This window comes from Mauremys mutica, chromosome 1 (genome assembly GCF_020497125.1).
Source record: "Mauremys mutica isolate MM-2020 ecotype Southern chromosome 1, ASM2049712v1, whole genome shotgun sequence".
NCBI classification, from domain to species: Eukaryota; Metazoa; Chordata; order Testudines; family Geoemydidae; genus Mauremys; species Mauremys mutica.
Genome location: NC_059072.1, coordinates 324077837 through 324098221, shown reverse-complemented (window position 1 = coordinate 324098221; position 20385 = coordinate 324077837). Strand labels below are relative to the sequence as shown.

The following is a 20385-nucleotide window of genomic DNA, read 5'->3' as shown; positions in this document are numbered from 1 at the left end:
ATTGTTGTATGTAAAGTAAATAAGGTTTTAAAAACGTTTAAGAAGCTTAATTTAAAATTAAATTAAAATGCAGAGCCCCCCCGGACCGGTGGTCAGGACCCGGGCAGTGTGAGTGCCACTGAAAATCAGCTCGTGTGCCATAGGTTGCCTACCCCTGGTATAGTACATAGGTGGGCACAAATTAAAATGCATAAAAACACAGAAATGCCAATATATCATAAAACATACTGGACCAGCATGATAATTAAATTAGTACATAGAAAAGAATGAAACTATCCATAAAAGTGACATTTAACCATTCATCTTAATCCCTTGGGCCTATTATCAGGACTGTTTTATTGCTGACCCTCATATCAGAAACATACATTTATCTTTCTCCCACCTATCTGGCAGCACACGATAGTTGAGCCAAGAGTGACATAACATAATATTCAGTTCTTGGAAAAACAAAAGCATAAAATGGAGAGCACAAGTATGTGTGTTCCAGCCTACGACGTTAAGGGAAACTAAACTCTAGTTATGATTTACCCCATTCTAATTTATTTTTTCAACTACTTGAAGTTACAGCAGGTTATTACTACACATTGATCTGCAGCAGACATCTCTGTAAATCTTTCTCCCTTAGAGAAATATATGTCGTTCTGTAGAAGATGTAAATAATATTAGCCTATTATAAGCTTTTCAAAGTATTAGAAGATGCTGGGATGATTTATCCTGTAAATCTTGAGACTCAATTTGTGAATTTGAAACCGAGCAGAACACGCAGTTATTTTGGAACATTAGCAACACTTCATCTTCATGTGACAGATATGATATGCCACTCAACACGTAAGTGATTCTGCACTTACCTTTGAAACAATTCTCTTTAGGTCCTGTGAAGTCCTGCTAGCCAGCTACTAATAACTGAGATGCCCCAGAATGCACCTACCACAACAGTAACTTGGCTGGAGCAACACAGCCTATCGGTTCGGACATATATTATAAATATGCAAAAATATTACAGTGTTGAAAAAACAGCATCTAACTGCTTGGGATAGAAATAATAAAATAACTCTCAAAACAGGATGTTGCTTGATCTTAGGTGCAGGTTCAAATACCCAACTACAATAATGCAGGTCACCGGTGTTAACTGTGCCATGGCCGATCCGCGACCAGGGCACGGAAGAAAGGGGAGCTCATTCAGTGACAACGTGTACAAGGTACCGCAAGCGTGAGGCGGCCCCAGCACTCACTGACCCCGACCTGAGCGGGGTAACCCCTAGGCCAGGGTAGGGCGCAGCTGAGCTGCAGCAAAGCCCCGCACGGGGGCTCCCTGGCGCGCGCTCGGCCGGGGCCGGGGCGCGAGCGCAGAGCTCCCCGCACTGGCTACACTGCGGCCACCCGGGGTTCCGGCCGCTGCGGGGGGACGCGCTCACGTCACTCTGGCAGCTCCAGCGCTGCCTTTGCCTCCCCCCGCCCGGCGCGGCCGCGCACAAGCTGTGAGCGCGCGGCACTCGGGGGCGGAGCCCGGCCGGGGGGGGACGCGGGCACAGGGGGAGCCGCTCTGCCCTACCTCTAACTTCGTGCGTGCGCGTGCGCGCGCGAGTCCTGGCTCCTCCCCCCGTATCCCGGCGGAGCGGCCGCGCTCCTCTCGCGAGAGTTTAGCAGTGCGCCCCCGGGACATCCGGGTTCCTCCCCGCCGCCCCGCGCTGCTTGGCCCGCCGGAGCCCGGAGGGAAGATGGCGGTGGAGTCGCGGGTTACGCAGGAGGAGATTAAGAAGGAGCCTGAGAAGCCCATCGACAGGGAGAAGGTACCGCGGGGCGGGGCGGGGCCGCCCGGGGGCGCTGCGGCGGGGGGCGGGGGCCGCGCCTGGGCGGTGCTGACGGGCTGTGTTTCCCCCTTGCAGACGTGCCCGCTGCTGCTGCGGGTCTTCACCACCAACAACGGGCGGCACCACCGCATGGACGAGTTCTCCCGCGGCAACGTGCCCTCCAGCGAGCTGCAGATCTACACCTGGTGAGCGCGGCGGCGTTTCCAGGCCCGGCCTGGCCCTGAGCTGCAGCCCGCCGGCCGTGTAGACCCGGCCGCCCGGGCTGTGTTCAGTCTCGCCGCTGGGCCGCAGCACACCCGTGCTCCAAAACTGCAGAGCATCTGCCACGCCCTCATCTCCCGTAGAGGGCCCTGCACTGTAGGTGTAGGCATGTGTATTTTTATTAAAAACAGCCCGTGGCTGTGATAGCTAAACTTAGAAGGAAGAAGGCTGCTTTTGTCCTGCTATGATACTGCATCGTTTGCAGTCATAATGACTGGGAATCGCATTCCTAAGATTGGAACAAAGAATTTCAGATGTAACTTAACTAATTATAGGTCATTGCTAGAGATTCTGTATTTGATGTGTCAACTGACTGCCTCGGACTTTGAAAGATCTATATGTTGGAATACTCTTCATTAATTTGATGTAAATACACAGTACTTCTTACTTTAACACCCTTGTACATTTGAAATTCTTTAGTCCAAAGTAGGCCTAAGTAGGAGGGAGGGATAGCTCAGTGGTTTGAGCATTGGCCTGCTAAACCCAGGGTTGTGAGTTCAATCCTTGAGGGGGCCACTTAGGGATCTGGGGCAAAAATTGGTCCTGCTAGTGAAGGCAGGGGGCTGGACTCGATGACCTTTCAAGGTCCCTTCCAGTTCTAGGAGATTGGTATATCTCTAATTATTACCTTTATTACTTTGTCTTAAAAACTGGTTGTTTTGGCTGCCTGTAGTAACTAAGGCCATGTCTGCACTAGAACTTACCTTGGCAAAACTTTTGTTGACATACGTTTTGCCATCATGTGTGCAGCACTATGTTGGTGGGAGACACTCTGCTGCTTTTATTATGTCAACAGGTGAGCTCGCTCTCTGCACAGAGCAGCTACATGAGCAATCTTACAGCGGCACAGCTGCATTGGTACAGCTATGCCGCTGTAAGCTTGTAAATGTGGAAATGGCCTAAGTTCCATGTCTCTTGAAGATACCAAAAAAGTTATCCCAAAATGTAGAGTATTGTATAGAAAGTGTGGTAGTAATTTTTGTGCTATGTTTTGCATACATTTCATGTGTCCAGTTTGCATGTGGTATTTTGTGTATTGTGGAGGTGTTATCTCTGGTGGCAACCAGTGTTCTTTATGAACTCTCTTTAGTTCCTTAAGTTTAGTTTGGAAAACTAGTTTGGCCCCAAAGTTGCCAGAGTTACTCTTGAAAAACATTATTTGTCTTCAACATTTGAAGAATGTCAAACTTAGTTATGTGTTGCTGATGCTGACTTGTGAATGAACTTTGTCTAAAACGTCTTTGTCTCCAAACTTCTCATATAGCAAAATTTCCTTGAAACTTGTGACCTAGTTGAATAAACTAACTTTTGTTGTGAATAGGTTGGAGGCCCAGTCCTGCTGTATTCATTTTAATGGGAATTATTGACCCAAACCTGGTCATTGATGTCTGGGAAATTTTTGCCTTCAGCAGAAGCCAGATCAGGCTCAGTCAACACAGTGCCCTCTATTGACTGGTTGGAGCTAGAATGAACCAAAAAAAAATAATTTTTTTTTTAGGTTTTAGTCCTGACTGTAATGGTAATTCTGTCTCCTGTCGGGGTAGTAACCCTGATCTTCTTATAAAGCTGACTTTGACTTCCTCTATCATGTGTATGTACATTAAAAAAGCTTTCAAATGACAATTTATTACTTTATATTAGAGGCCTCAACTGAGATCAGGGCCCCTCTGCAGTAGATACCTTGCAACTACATAGTGATGATGGGTCCCCATTGTGAAGAATTTACAATCAAAATAGACTAGACAAAGGGTGGAGGGGAAACAGGTACAGTGAGGTGAGGTGACTTGCCCAATGTCATAGTAGGTTAGTAGCAGAACCAGGATTAGAACCGAAATCAGTCCCAGTCCAGTATCTACTTGACCATTTTGCCTCAAGTATTTAATTGGTGTCTTATGTCTTCAGATGTTTAGAGTAAGTCCTTGCTGACAACAAAAAAGCATGCTCAGAATGTTTTGAATAACTGGATTTTTTAGATTAAATACTTTAAAAATGGATCCTCATTGAAGCTTGTGAAGTGACTAACATGAAATGCATAGTACACGGAACTACAGAAGTATATAAAAAGCGTACACTGCCCAAATGTGAACTATATATTTCCTTGGTTTTACATGCTGTTTTTGTAAGTGATAGTACATAGTTAACAAACAATTGTCACTTATCTTAAACGGGGTTTGAAATTGTTATATATGAACCATCCTGATGAGTTGTATCGTGTCTTCCTTTTTTTAAATCTAGGATGGATGCAACTTTGAAAGAGCTGACCAGTTTAGTGAAAGAGGTCTACCCAGAAGCACGGAAAAAGGGCACACACTTCAATTTTGCAATAGTTTTTACAGAACTCAAGAGACCCGGTTATAGGTAAATGACATTTCTTCTCCAGATTCATAGAATATTTCAGTCAGCAGAGCTGTAAACTGTTTTATCAACACTTTTATTTAAAGCCTGATACAATCTAAAATCTAGTCCTAATAAAGAGAGAACTGCAATGCTTCCAAAGTTTCTTTTGTTCTTCCCAAAACAACGAACACGTGTTTGCCTAATCTGCTGGTCATCTCATAGGCAACCACTCAGGATATGTACCTGTAGCTTAGAGTGGAAATGGAAGGCTTGTTGTCTCAGGTGGTATGGGGAGTGACTAGATCCTCTATCTAATAAGTGCTTATGATTAGGGCCCACCACATTCACGGTCAAGTTCACGGTATAGGATTTTAAAAATAGTAAATTTCATGATTTCAGCAATTTAAATCTGAAATTTTGTAGTGTTGTAATTGTGGGGGTCCTGACCCAAAAAGAAGTTTGCGGGGAGGAAGGTCGCAAGGTTATTGTGTGGGGGGGTGTGTATTGCAGAACTGCTGCCCTTACTTCTGCGCTGCTGCCTGCAGAGCTGGGCCATGAGTGAGCAGCTGCCACTCTCCGGCTGTCGAGCTCTGAAGGCAGAGCAGAAGTAAGGATTTGCAATACCGTGACACCCCCTCCCTCCTTTAAAATAACTGTGAACCCCATGCAACTCCCTTTTGGGTCAGGGCCCCCAATTTGAGAACCCTGGTCTCTCCTGTGAAATCTGTATAGTGTAGGGTAAAAGTGCACACAAGACCAGATTTCACAGTCCATGACACGTTTTTCATGCCTGTGAATTTGGAAGGGTCCTATTTATGATCTTAGGGCTGATATTTCTGTCATAATGGTCCTCTGTCAACCAGTGATGTAGGCATTCACTCATCAGTGACCAGTTAAAAGCCAGTGAATGTATCCTGCTATGTCAGCTGCAGTGTTTTCTTTACTAGTTTTGTTCCCTTTAACTTGACAGTTTTTTCTGAGCTAAAATTTAATGTAAGTTTACATAATTGTTCTATCCCCAGTTGTAGTGTTTCTCTAGTGAAGACAGAGCATGTGGAGTGTGAGGGGGTGCCACCTTTGTATTCAACTAGTTGAAAACAACATGAGGGGAAAAATACTAAAACCATTCACTAGAAGATCGTATTTGGGCCTTAAATGAGTTTTCAGTTTAAAGAGAGGTGGACCCTTTGCCTCTAATTATTAATTTGCATTTCACTTCCTCCCTGCAGGGTGAAGGAGATTGGCAGCACAATGTCAGGCAGAAAGGGCACAGATGATTCCATGACTCTGCAGTCTCAGAAGTTCCAGATTGGAGACTACTTGGATATAGCAATTACTCCTCCAAATCGTGCACCGCCCCCATCAGGACGCATGAGACCATACTAAGTGACAAAGTGTTACTTTGTTTAAAACTGATCACGTATATTTCCCTTTGATAGTACTTGCTGCTTGAAACAGGCTCTTTTTTGTTTTTATTGCTAAGCAAGAACATCTGAGAACACACTTAAGCCTTGGAAACACTTTTAAATCTTTATTTTACTCCGTTTAGAAGAAAATATCTTTCAGCAGCTTCATAATCCTTTTCATAGTAGCTATGGTTTGAAAAGTAGGAATGTTCAGTGTTTCACAATCTCTAAAATATGAGCAGCATAACATAGAAGTGTTCTTTTTGTTCTGTTAGAAAGTGTCATGTTTGGAACAAATATATTGCTATGTCATCCAAAATTTAGTGTCTGTTTTTAAAGATTAAATCAGGTCTGCGTAATAAGTGCTTAATTAAACCATTAATGTCAGGAGTTGTTTCAATAAATTGTGGCCTCTAAAATGAGGAGTGAAGCTTTCCTGGAATGACCCTGTAACTGACTCCTTTGTGGGATTAATAGAGTTAATGCCATGTTAACTCTGTGCAAAGTCATAAGAAAATTGGGCTTTAAGTCTATAATTTCATCTTTAGTGGTAAGTCTCTCTCAGCTGAGTGAGATTCAGGGAAAAGACATGGTATCTTCTAAAGTTATGTAGCTGTTTTTCAGATTGTAGAGAAACTGGCAAAACTGGTTAGCTAATTGATCTAAGACATAAATACACCGCATTGTAAAATGTCAGTTGGCAAGAGATCTAAAAATCTTAAATTCCAAATGCTAAATTTACATTAAGAGTATTTCTTAGGGATGTTACTATACTACGAAACTTCACTATTCAAAGTATTTGTCATGCTCCTTGGTTAACCTTTTGAAGAAGTAAACAATCCCTTTCTTGCTCATTTCACTTTGAATTCCTGTAAACTGCTGCTTTTGCCTTTTGAATAACAAAATTTCAGTTGGAAAGAACTTCAGTGTCATAAATGCTAAATAGTCCCCTTTAAAACTCAGCCACACAGCTGTAATCTCTGCAAAGACAGCTCCAAAACACTTCCTATATTAAAAAATGAGATTCCCCCTTTCGCTGTCATTTCTTCCTTTGACTACAGTTTACAGCAAAAGCAGTTAGTGGCGAGGGTTCCTGGGCTAGAGTCTGCTTTTCTTTACTCTTCAAATATATCCACTTTACTCAGTATGGTATGTTAGCAACTTGCCTTTTCAGTGCCTGAAGGCTAAAGTATTTAATAAAATTTAAAACAAGCATTTCTAAGGTCACAGGTGTGACTTCACTGGAAAGTGATAATGTAATTACTGAAAATTGGGCAGGTTCTAAATTAACTTATTTCTTACCATATATGTAAAGTAGCAGAAGTCTTTGAAAATCCTGATGGTGGCTTATACTGAACTGAATGTTTTTAAATAATGTAACAAGTTTTTCTTTTCAACAAGACAGGTGCCTGGAAACATCCTTTTCCTGCCCCCCTTTTCCTGTTCCTTGATTCTTAGAACTGTGTGGGAGTTAAAAAGGAGTCTGGAAAGCAAAGACTGACTTTAAGGGTCTGATCATATTAATGGGAGGTTAATGAGCACAACAGTGATTGCCAAGCTCAGAAAAAGCTACACCTGACATGGCTTGTGAGATTTTGCATTAGTAATTATCTTTGATAACACTTCAGCCATACCTCCCATACCAGTGCTCCCATGACTGACTCCCTCTGTGAAAGGTGCCTAGCCCACATCCAGCCAGAGTGCTATGCTGCCTCACTGGTTTCTGATTCTTCTATGGAAGGAATGGACATAAGTTTTAAGAGTATGTATTTTATTTTTAGGGCCCTACCAAACTTATGGCCAAGAACAATGCATCATGGACTGGGAAATCTGGCTATGTAGGGAGGGGCAGGGGCAGGGATCCCCATCCCAGAGTCCTTGCTCCCAGATGCTCATTGGGGGAGGGATAGCTCAGTGGTTTGAGCACTGGCCTGCTAAACCTAGGGTTGTGAGTTCAATCCTTGAGGGGGCCACTTAGGAATCTGGGGCAAAAATCAGTACTGCTAGTGAAGGCAGGGGGCTGGACTCAATGACCTTTCAAGGTCCCTTCCAGTTCTAGGAGATAGGTATATCTCCAATTATTATCTGCTCTGCCCTTCCCCCCACCCCATTTCCTCCTGTCTCTACTTGCTCCCAGTTCTCCTTCTTGCTCAATCTTAGTGTCTCCCCGTCCTAGTCTTTTGCCAGGCAGTCCCATAGCTCCTTGTCGGATGTCTCCATCCTTCACCAGTGGGTGCCAGTTTGTCATGCCCTCCTCTTGTTCCAAGCCTGTGTTTGATTCAGGCACCTTACTCCTTCATGCTGCCTGGGAGTCAGGGCCGGGGTGAGTGGTCATTGACAGCACAGGAGAGAATCTCCCTACTTTCAGTCCTGGTGCTCAGACCTGACATAGCCCACAGCAGCTCAGCATGGCTAATGCTGGTGGAATCTTTGGGGAAATGAAGCCCTAGCCAGTGAGAGCATGCACACTGTAGGTTTTTAGATACTTGGCCAAATTTGAAGGGGAAGAGCAAAAAGCACATCCCTGACACAGGCTACCTCCCCCAGGCCACATTTTAAGTGCCTGGTTCAAGGCATTGGTCCTGCCTCAGCAGAGTCCTGGAATTGATGACTTCTCAAGGTCCCTTTCAGCCCTACATTTCTGAGGGTGCTAGAGCAAAAAATAATTCAGCCTGAGGCAGACAGCTGGTCTAGAAAATGTCACCCCAAAGGGTTAGTTTGGCAAAGTTCTAAGCAACTGAAAACGGGGTCTTATAACAACAAATGTCAGGCACCTTTAATGCTGGGTGGTGCTACTGCCCTCACCTATAGCATTTACTTCCATATCATGTACTTTTTGCTTGTTTAAATTAAAATAAATAGGACCCTATCAAATTCATGGTCCAGTTTGGTCAATTTTTGGTCATAGGATTTTAAAAATGGTTAGTATCACTGTTTCAGATTTTTACATCTGAAATTTCACAGAGTTGTAACCATGGGGGTCCGGACCCAAAAGGAGGTGGTCGGAGGGGGGTAGTCATAAGGCTTTTGTAGGGGAGTCTTGGGATTGCCACCCTTACTTCTGTGCTGCTGCTGGCAGGAGCACTGCCTTTAGATAGGGCAGCCAGAGAGCAGTATAGAAGTGAGGGTCACAGAGTATTAGGGTGATCAGACAGCAAGTGTGAAAAATTGGGACAGGAGGTGGGGGGTAATAGGCTTCTATATAAGAACGCCTCAAATATCAGGACTGTCCCTGTTTTCGGTGGTACCTGATGATAGAACAAGGAGTAATGGTCTCAAGTTGCAGTGGGGGATGTTTAGGTTAGATATTAGGAAAAACTTGTTCACTAGGAGGGTGATGAAGCACTGGAATGGGTTACCTAGGGAGGTGGTGGAATCTCCTGCCTTAGAGGTTTTCACAGTCAGGCTTGACAAAGCCCTGGCTGGAATGATTTAGTTGGGAATTGGTCCTGCTTTGAGCAGGTAGTTGGACTAGATGACCTCCTGAGGTCCCTTCCAACCCTGATATTCTATGAAAATCGGGACATCTGTTCACCCTACAGGGTATAGATGGTGGGTTACCATATGTCTGGGTTTTTTAGGCAGCCTCCCAGCCAGGTTTGGGACTGACAACTTGAACTGCAGCCTCTCTGCCCCGGAGGGGCAAATGTGACCAACTTTTGACAGCCTTATCAAAAGAACTCAGCTTGTCCCAAGTCCCAGTAGGACTGTTCATGCAATTGCTCATTCCAGCCACGAGGTGTCACTGTGGCACCAGGTGCTAGATTAAGGAAGCTGAGAGAGAGAGCACATGCCTCTACTGAAGCCCAGGCAGTGACAGGGAAGAAAGACAGAACTTGATTCTTGTGGAGAGGTATGAGAAACAGGGGGACTGGGACCGAGAAAAGAGGGGAATATGTGCAGAGGGCACATGGGGGACAGAAGGGTCTGGAACTACTAGAGAACACTCCTCTCCAGACGTTGGTATTGAAGCTATGGGGCCTGACTGCAACTGTGTGTGTCATTCCACTCTGGTCTACAAGGGGAATAATCACTTACTATTGCTTGAACCTCAAGCTTTGTGCTGCTGATCCATAGGTCCCAAATCTGGTGGTGATCCATCTGGGGGCCAATATGGTTCCACATGATGGAATTTCTAGTTTTCCAGGTTGGTTTTTTAAAAATTTAGGAAGATACATACAGAAAAATTAAAAACATTTAGTCTGCAAAGTCAAGTCCTCAAAAGGCCTGTATTTGCCCCCCTATGTGCATATGTATTATGATACAGTCTTTAATTACATGATCATATCCTATTTTCTTCCATAAGACCTCTGCCTCACTCAGTGCATGGGTGTGCTGTGCCTTGGGAATGAATATATATAGATAGTAAGGCAGTTATCTGTAGTACATCATTTGTTTTGGAAAGGGCAAGGTGTGTAGTAAATGAAACAGGACGGGGTAAGAAGAGACAGGATGGACTCACGGTTAAGGCTGTTGAATGCTGCCCTTGAGAATTGGATTCTCCCCCTGGCATAGAATTCCTATGGGCAAGTCACTTAAACCAAACTTTTCACACATGGTCACTAGGTGAGAGTTTCTGCTTTTTCTGGGCTCCTGACCGGAGACACCTGGGGCCCAGATTTACATAAGTGCTGAGCACTCACAATGCATGTGAAGTCAGTGGTAGCTGTGCTTTGAATATATAAAGTGCTATAAAATGTGACCAACTTTTGAAATTAGTCCCACAGTGGGCCCTGTAATTTAGTGGACACTTGACCGTTTGGGCCTTAAATCTCTCTGTGCCTCAGTTCCTCAACTGTAAAATGGAAAAAATACCACTGCCTCTCATAGAGGTATTAGCTAAACACTCAGATACTGCAATGAGAGCACCACAGAAAAAGCCTATGAGGAAATTAATAATTTTATATTTAGTGCAATGTTTGCATGTTGTGTGGTAAATAAGGATGGAAGACACACCTTAAATAAGGATAAAAAAAATATCAAATAGCTGGTCATTCACCAAGCAGTGTCCTCCTGTGCACTGAATGAGGCTGGGGCCTTGTGGAAACACTAGCATAATGCATATACACACACAAAGGGTGGGAATTAAGGTTGCCTGGCACTTCTAACATTTGAATGCTTGACTTTGCAAACTTAATATTTAAAAAACAATATAATTCCAATATTAGGTCACTGAGGATACACTCCCTGCCTGACGCATAAGTGCACGGAAGGAACTGCCTGTACACACAGAGCTAGCAGTACGTTATAGAGAGGCCAGGCTCTCAGAGAGCTTCCCCAAAGAGCATATCCAAAGCAACTCTCAGGTCTAGTCTACACTCAAAAAGGTTTGCCTATGTGGTTGTATCAGCAATCCCCCAGTGGGGAGACAGCTTCTACTGGCAAAAATGTGCTTTTGCTGCCTGTGACACACAGGCCACTTGGTGCCAGCTGCAAAGGGTTCACTGTTCTTTACAAGCAATTTCTGCCTCAGACCTGACAAGCTCACTACACCTAATAAAGCCCTGTCATGGTATTTATTTATAAGGGTAGCATGTGGCATCTCTACTGAGAGCTTGTAATTTATCAGTACTCACTGTGAGAAGTGTAATATTTAAAGAATAACACAACTATATTAAAATATGGTTTTGGAGTGAGTGATTTGCCAGGGAATCATATGTCTTGGTGGTGGCCTGTTCAAGCAGGAGGTAGTTGTCACCCCTTACTAGTTAGCCAATTACGTAATATATTGCTCAATGGTCCACAGCTGCACCAACTCAGAAAAGTCAATGCAAAACCATCAAACACCAGCAATAACCACCTGGCAGTGAAAAGGAATAATATGACAGTGAAGGGCTCACCCTGTCTGTGGAGAGTCACAAAAACATTCAGTATATCACAAGGTAGAGAAAGACACTCTGGATCCATTCACTGAGGAAGTACCTTGACGAGCAGGACTGTTTCATGAAAGACTGGGTCCTAGCTCCTTGTGGCTAGCAACCTCCGCAAAAGAAGGAACTTTGAGGATGGGAATCTATTTATTAGCTAGGAAATGTAACTATTAATAAATGTAGGCCCTAATTTGTGTTTTGTGAATTTGTTTTATATGTAACCATTTGTTTTAACTATTCCAACTTGTCGGGATTTGAATCTCTGTTCTTTCTTAGATCAATTTTCTTTTGTTCTAGGACAGGGGTTGACAATCTCTGGCATGTGGCTCGCCAGGGTAAGCACCCTGGTAGGCTGCGCCAGTTTGTTTACCTGCCGCGTCCGCAGGTTCGGCTGAATATTTCCACAACTTTGTTCTTGGAAAAAGCTGAACCACTTTGTCCTGAAGTTTTCCAAAAAAAAATAATTCAGCCTGAGGCAGACAGCTGGTCTAGAAAAAGTCACCCCAAAGGGTTAGTTTGGCAAAGTTCTAAGCAACTGAAAATGGTCTTATAATATGAATTTGACAGGGTCCTATTTATTTTGAATTAAACAAGCAAAAAGTACATGATTTGGAAGTAAATGCTATAGGTGAGGGCAGTAGCACCACCCAGCATTAAAGGTGTCTGACATTTGTTATTATAAGACCCTGTTTTCAGTTGCTTAGAACTTTGCCAAACTAACCCTTTGGGGTGACATTTTCTAGACCAGCTGTCTGCCTCAGGCAGCGGGAAGCTGCGGCCAGCACATCCCTCAGCCTGTGCTGCTTCCCGCAGCCCCCATTAGCCTGGAGCAGCAAATCACGGCCAGTAGGAGCCGTGATCGGACGAACCTAAAAATGTGTCAGGTAAACAAACTGGCCCGGCCCTCCAGGGTACTTACCCTGGCGAGCTGCGTGCCAGAGGTTGCCGACCCCTGTTCTAGGATAATTTAAGGCATAGGCTGTATGTAATACAGGAACAGGGGGCTAAGGTAAAATGGGCAAAGTGTGGTACACTGTTCCTTGGGGAATGGAGGACCTGGAATTTCTGTGAATATCCAGTGGTCAGGCTGGTACCACAGGGGGACAGCAGGAAGGGACTTGGGGGCTGGGGTCCATCTATTGTCAACCCGCAAAGCAAAGGCAGGACTGACTTAGCCAAGAGGAGAGTGCTTGGGGGCCTGCCAGACTGGTGATGTTAGGGAGCTGAGACCCAGCTGGCACAGAAAAACTCCCTCGTGCTGACAGCAGGTGGCAACAAGATGACGCATAGCCCTGGGTGGCCTGAGAAGCATCACATTGGTATAGCTTATACCATTTTCCCCAAACTACATAAGGGGTGCTGGCAAAAGCCCACTTTTTGCTATAACTGCATCTACACTGGAGCTTTTGCTAGTACAGAAATGTCATAAAAAACCCCACACTCCTAATCAATACTCTTATCCCAGCAAAAGTTTCTAGCGTAGACCTGGCCCCGGTTCCCTAGTCATTGTTCTCCATACAACTCCCTTCCTCCTCCCCAGTTACCTCATACACAGGCTAGGTTGAGCTCCTTGGTCACCAGATCATCATCTTTTTGATGCTACTGCTGCCACCTCGGCCAGAGTTTGCTTCTTTCTTCTTCTGAGGTTCATATTCCCTGCTCTGAGCTCCTCATTAGAAGAGAGCGTAAGACCTGAGAGCAGAGTAGCAATCTGGTTGGCTGGTAGGGGTGATCCACTGGCCCTTTCCATCCTGTCAGCCCATTGATAGCGACCTGGGGAAGAGAGGAAGGCTCATCCGTCATAGCTTTCTCAGGAGCAGCACTTGTCCTCCTACACTCCGCAGGTGGAATGCTACAGATGAATGAGTGTGCCTGTAGGCCATGCTCTATTTACATATGGGCGTTCCCAGCCCTGCAGTTATAAGACTCTGCAAAACAAGCTCTCAGGACAGGGATTCTAAATATACATTGCTTGAAAATAATACATTTGGCCCTTCGATGGGCCTGATTCTCTACTATTTTGTGTCTTGTGTGGTCATTTACACCTCTGTAAAGTGAGCATGAAGCAATCCTAAATCAGAATGGTAGCATTTGGGATAACTTTGCACAGATCTAAATGACAACACAAGGACAAAGGCAGAGGAGAATCCAGTTAAACATTTATATACTTCTGGTGTGTTTATATTTTGAGGTAACCGACGAAAGAATTTTGTTTGTGTCTCAGTGAAGGTTGTATTGAGGAAATATGCATTTCTTTGGACTCCAGGAGGGTAACGTGTTTGTTTATGACATGGGGCAGTGCAAGATTTACAATGTCCTTTGCTTTTCCACTTACTTGCTTTTAAATGTAAAGGTTTTGTAAAGGTTGCAAGAGATAATTACAATGTTGTCATTGCTTCTCCTTCCTACTGAGTTTTTAATTGAAGTTTATTGATTTGGGGATTGGGTTAGGGGCAAACAGCAACTTCTCATCAGCATGCCTTGAAATTGTATGCACTGTATTCTCCCTTCATAGCATGAGCAAATTACTGGCCTATCTGATCATTTATGCTTACAGTTCCATTGATATAGAAAAGAAAAACTATGACAAAGGGCTAGCCTAATTCAAAACCAATTACAATTACTTTGTTAAAAAGAGAGGCATGCATACCAAATATGCTATTAGGGCTGTCGATCGCAGTTAACTCAAAAAAATTAATTGTGATTAATCGCAGTTTCAATCTCACTGTTAAACAACAGAATACCCACTGAAATTTATTAAATATTTGTGGATGTTTTTCTACATTTTCAAATATATTGATTTCAGTTACAACACAAAATACGAAGTGTAGAGTGCTCACTTTATATTATTTTTATTACAAATATATGCACTGTAAAAATGATAAACAAAAGAAATCGTATTTTTCAATTCACCTCATACAAGTACAGTAGTGCACTCTTTATCACGAAATTGCTACTTATAAATGTAGATTTTTTTGTGTTATATAACTGCACTCAAAAACAAAACAATGTAAAACTTTTAAAGCCTACAAGTCCTCTCAGTCCTACTTCTTGTTCAGCCAATTGCTAAGACAAACAAGTTTGTTTACAGGAGATAATGCTGCCTGCTTCTTATTTACAATGCCACCTGAAAGTGAGAACAGGCGTTCACATGGCACTTTTGTAGCTGGCATTGCAAGGTATTTACATGCCTGATATGCTAAATATTCATATGCCCCTTCATGCTTCGGGCACCATTCCAGAGGACATGCTTCCATGCTGATCACGCTCATAAAAAAAATAATGTGTTAATTAAATTTTGACAACTCCTTGGGGGAGAATTGTATGTTTCCTGCTCTGTTTTACTTGCATTCTGCCATGTATTTCATATTATATCAGTATCAGATGATGACCCAGCATGGTTGTTCGTTTTAAGAACACTTTTACTGAAGATTTGACAAAACGCAAAGAAGGTACCAACGTGAGATTTCTAAAGATAGCTACAGCAATCAACCCCAGGGTTAAGAATCTGAAGTGCCTTCCAAAATCTGAGAGGGATGAGATGTTGTGGAGCATGCTTTCAGAAGTCTTAAAAGAACAACACTCTGATGCGGAAACTACAGAACCCAAATCACCAAAAAGAAAATCAACCTTCTGCTGGTGGCATCTGATTCAGATAACAAAAGTGAAAATGTGTCGGTGTGCACTGCTTTGGATCATTATCAAGCAGAACCCGTCATCAGCATGGATGCATGTAGTCTGGAATGGTGGTTGAAGATGAAGGGACATATGAATTTTTAGCACATCTGGCACAAATATCTTGTGATGCTGGCTACAACAATGCCATGCAAATGTTATTTTTGTACATAATTCTACATTTGTAAGTTCAACTTTCACGATAAAGAGATTGTACTACAGCACTTGTATGAGGTGAATTGAAAAATACTATTTCTTCTGTTTTTTCCAGCACAAATATTTGTAATAAAAATAAATACAAAGTAAGCACTAAAGAATCCTGTGGCACCTTATAGACTAACAGACGTTTTGCAGCATGAGCTTTCGTGGGTGAATACCCACTTCTTCAGATGCAAGTCACCCACGAAAGCTCATGCTGCAAAACGTCTGTTAGTCTATAAGGTGCCACAGGATTCTTTGTTGCTTTTACAGATCCAGACTAACACGGCTACCCCTCTGATACTTGAAAGTAAGCACTGTACACTTTGTAGTCTGTGTTATAATTGAAATCAATATATTTGAAAATGTAGAAAACATCAAAAAATATTTAAATAAATTGTATTCTATTATTAACAGTGCGATTAATCGTGTGATTAATCATGCTTATTTTCATTGTGCAATTAATCGTGATTAATTTTTTTAATCGCTTGACAGCCATACTTACAATACAATTATGGTTATCGTTTTAAAGACCATTGAAACTAGCATTGTGCTCTGTCTTTGGTCTCTCCCTGCTGTTGACACAAATATCAGTTTAAAACATAGTGGAGTTTTATTAAAAGAATTAAAACTTTATTTTGGATCCAGAACATGTAAAGCGTTGTTTTTAAAACCAAACTGCTGATATTCCATCATGAATCTACACAAAAGGTTTTCTTTCTAGTCAATGTCATAATTGTGACTCATAACAATGCCCAACATAAAGTAATAAGGCTTTCCACACACACAAGTGCTGGTAAGAAAACAGAACTTTAACTCCTAACGAGGGCTGTCAAGTGATTAAAAAAATTAATTGTGATTAAAAAAAAATTAATCATGATTAATCGTGCTGTTAAATAATAATAGAATACCATTTATTCAAATGTGGAACTCCTGTGATTGATTAGTTGGTTGCTACATCCATGGCTATCAAGCTTCTCCATTCCTGCTCCCAGATCCCACTGCACAGACACATTCATTTGTGATTGGGGTACACAGCTGGGTTTTTGTTCTCCCCACTTCATTCAGAAAGTTAGAGTGAGCAGGGTCAAGGTGCTATTGCTGGCACTCTGCTGACCCTCCTACCCTTGATTCTCAGGGGACCTTCCTTTGAGTATATAGGCCAAGTTCTCTTAACATGCCTTTTAAAAAAGTTTGATTGCAAAGTGCTGAGTGAATTTATGTCAGTGAGCCTATTCTTTTATCATCATTCTATCCCAGTTCTTTCCTTCCTCAAGATGAGACACTGTTTTTTCTTATTCCCATGCAGGTGAAACAGATGTTCTCTGTTTCACAAGCTGCCATGAGACCAGGGCAGCTTCTATGACTAGCATAACAGATGGAATAAAAAACACTTGTGTCTGCTCGGGCTAGCCATCTTAGGCCTTGTCTAATCTACAGAGTTTTGTTGATAAAGTCAGCTTTCATCAACAAAAGAGTGGAGATGTACACACTATAGTGCTCCTCCCACTGAAAAAGCTCTCCTGCTTTGCTGACAAAGAGGTGTAGAGCTTTTTGCGGCAAAGTTAGATTGACGAAGTGTCAGTGTAGACACTGTGCATGGTTATGTCGCTGTAAATTGCCTCCAGGAGTGACCCACAATGCTTATCCTGACCGCTGTAGTCAGGGTGGACAGCTCACATTGCATCCTCCCAGCTCACATGGCAGCTCCATGCAGCGGATGCTCTCCGCTTGGAGCACACCATCATTACTGGAACTGCTGGGTCTGTGGGGAGAGGAGACTGTGCAGTCCCAGCTCTGCTCCAGCTGTAGGAACTTCGATACCTATGGTCAGATTTCTTGTGGCATGTTGGATAACGGCTACAAATGGAACACGCATCAGTGCCGTGCAAAGATAAGGGAGCTGAGGCTGGCATACCAGAAGGCAAGGGTATCAAACTGTCATTCTGGTGTTGCGCCAAAGACCTGCCACTTCTATAAGGAGCTGGACGCCATCCTTGATGGCGCCCCCCCGCCCCCACTGCCAAGAGCCCTATGGATACTTAGTGGGGACTGGAGACAGCAGCCTCAACTCCGAGGACAAAGTGGTGGATGAGAAGTGGAGTTGGAGGATGAGGTGGGACAGACAACAGGGTCGTCAGTACTGGAATCTTCTGTTCTGGAAAGAAAGTCCCTGCTTGCAGCTTTCTGTACAGGCCAGTGTACCTGAAGATGCACCTTCCCTGACCACCCAACATTGATAGAAGTGAAATGATCCCAGTGATCCACAAGCACCTGCAATACCATAGAGAAGTACCCCTTTCTATTGATGTACTCCATTGCAAGATGGTCCAAGGCCAAAATTGGGATATGCATTCCATCTATCGCCCCTCGGCAGTTAGAGAATCCCATTGCCGCAAAGCCATCTATTATTTCATGCACATTTCCAAGAGTCACAGTCCTTTGTAGCAGGATGCGATTAATGGCCCTGCACACTTGTGTGAACGCAACGCCCATGGTGATCTTCCCGACTCCAAACTGATTTGTGACTGACCAAGTAGCAGTCTGGAGTCACCAGCTTCCATAGAGCGATTGCCACGTGCTTCTCCATTGAGAGGGTAGTTCTCATTTTGGTGTCCTTGCACTACCATGCTGGGATGAGTGCCACACCCAGTTCCAGGAAGGTGGCTTTGTGCATCTGAAATTTCTGCAGCCACTGCTCATCATCCCAGACCTGCATAACAATGTGATTCCACTACTCAGTGCATGTTTCCTGAGCCCAATAGTGATGGTCCACTGTGTGCAGCTGATCCATGAATGCCAATGTGCACATGTGCGCGCACACACCTGATTGGAATGGACATGAACAAGCATTCGAAGAAGAACTGTGCTGTATATACAATGAAAGGTAACTGCAGTAATTATCCTTCCAGAGGAAGGACAGGACTCTCAGGGTGTATCCACACTGCAATAAAACACCTGTGGCACTGAGATTCAGAGCCTGGGGGTCTCTGGCTGCGAGGCTAAAAATTGCATTGTAGACGTTCAGGCTCAGACTGGAGCCTGGCCTCTGAGATGCCCTGGTCTCAGAAGCACAGGCTCTTGGAGCTCAAATGTCTACACTGCAATTTTTAGCCATGCAGTCTGAGCCCCCGTAATCTTGAGTCTCTCACAGGCTCTGAGACTTGGTGCCACAGGTTTCTTACTGCAGTGTAGATGTAACCTAGTCCAAATGTCTATATCAGTGATATTCAGACCTCAGCGGTTCAGTATCCAAATTAGCGATCAACATTACCGAAAAGAGCCACAGTAGTGTGAATTCATTGTTTCATTTACTATAGTACTATTCATATTTAAACAGTATGACAGGAGAAATATTTAGTTTATATCTATATTATTCTCACAGCAAAATAACTGACCAAGCATTATTATTTTATCAACTAGAATTGGTTTATAACATAGTAAAAGCATCCTGATAGGTTAATGATTAAATCAGTGTTTTAATATCATGTGCTGCAAAGAGCCACAGTAGACCCATCACAAGTCTCAGTTTGAGTATCACTGGTCTATAGAATGAGACAGAGAATATCCCCAAATCCATCATCCAATCACAACCTATAAAGCAGTTCAAAAGACAGCCAGTATCAATATATGCCTCTTCAGGCCTTCCAGAAGAAGCTAGGAACATAGGGCAGAACTGTCTGTGGATTTGTTACTTTGTTGGAAGGAAAGTAACCAGAATATAAGGTCGGCTGCTGATTCAACACCACAGAGTAATACCACAAAGTTGCAACTGAAGGTCCACAAGAGACACCAATATAAATAAAAGAAGTGTGATACTTCAGGATTTACAAGCCTTATGCAACTACAATGAGATAAACGGAGGCATCCGGTTGCCCTCATTTCCTGATGCCAGCAGTATGTGTGTCTATGACAACATGTTTAGCCTTACTGCCTAGGTATGGAGTTCACTACTGAAACAGAGCTCAAACCATTGTTGATGCTGACAGAAATGCTTATAACTGCCTTTTCAGCAGAATAAGAGAACTTTGAGAAGTTCGTCCAAGTGTCTGCTGACTCAGACAGAATACCCCAAATCCAACACCCGATCACAGCAGATACTGGCAGTTCAAGAGACGGACAGCAGCAACTTGTGATTCACGAGGCCTTTCAAAAAAAGCTGGGGATAAATAACAGAATTGTTTGAGGATCTGATATTATTTAGCAAAAATGTTACTATGCTAGGAGGTCTGATGCAACCATAACAGAGCAACAGCACAGTCTTTGCAAGCTAAGTTGTTCTTGAAAGCTTATAAAGGACTCTGGTGCATGACACTGTCATCTAAGGTGACCAGATGTCCTGATTTTATAGGGACAGTCCTGATTTTTGGGTCTTTTTCTTATATAGGCTCCTATTACCCCCCACCCCTGTCCCAATTTTTCACATTTGCTGTCTGGTCATCCTACTGTCATCTCACCCCAAATAATAAAAACAAGTACACAGGAGAGAGATCAGATATGAGGAAGATGTGCTCAGTATGAGCACGGGGGCTTTAATCTGATCTAAACAAAGTAAGGAAACAAACAATAAAAAATAAACATAAAAATACAATAAAACGAGTCAGACTTTCCAGCAAACAAAGATACATCAGTAGTAATTAGACTCCAGAGCATGAGCAAATACATAAGAAAATTTATACTCAGCCTTGTACAAGTTACACAGCCACTCATAAAGCAAATGCCTCTGTCTGTTCTGGAAGTATAGGTTGCCAAGGCCTAGAAGAAGATGGTGGCAGATAGCTCAGGGAAAGCTGTTGTGCCGTTTCAACAAGAAAGAGACTGGAAACC

The 20385-nt window shown here is 43.3% G+C and overlaps 1 protein-coding gene across 1 annotated transcript; it reads left to right on the top strand.

Annotated features, from left to right (window-relative positions):
• Window positions 1–1631: 1631 nt before the first annotated feature.
• On the top strand, window positions 1632–8689 carry SAP18 (Sin3A associated protein 18). The gene is made up of 4 exons (XM_045017708.1): window positions 1632–1790; window positions 1887–1996; window positions 4308–4430; window positions 5639–8689. Exons 1-4 carry the CDS (start codon window positions 1719–1721, stop codon window positions 5793–5795), a joined length of 462 nt encoding a protein of 153 aa, XP_044873643.1. The 5' UTR covers window positions 1632–1718; the 3' UTR covers window positions 5796–8689.
• The last annotated feature ends 11696 nt before the right edge of the window (window positions 8690–20385 follow it).

Coding starts and splice junctions, on each gene's coding strand:
- SAP18 (XM_045017708.1), top strand. CDS start 1,719: ATGGCGGTGGAGTCGCGGGTTACGCAGGAGGAGATTAAGAAGGAGCCT. Junction 1,997..4,307: donor GAGCTGCAGATCTACACCTG/GTGAGCGCGGCG, acceptor TTTTAAATCTAG/GATGGATGCAACTTTGAAAG. Junction 4,431..5,638: donor CTCAAGAGACCCGGTTATAG/GTAAATGACATT, acceptor TCCTCCCTGCAG/GGTGAAGGAGATTGGCAGCA.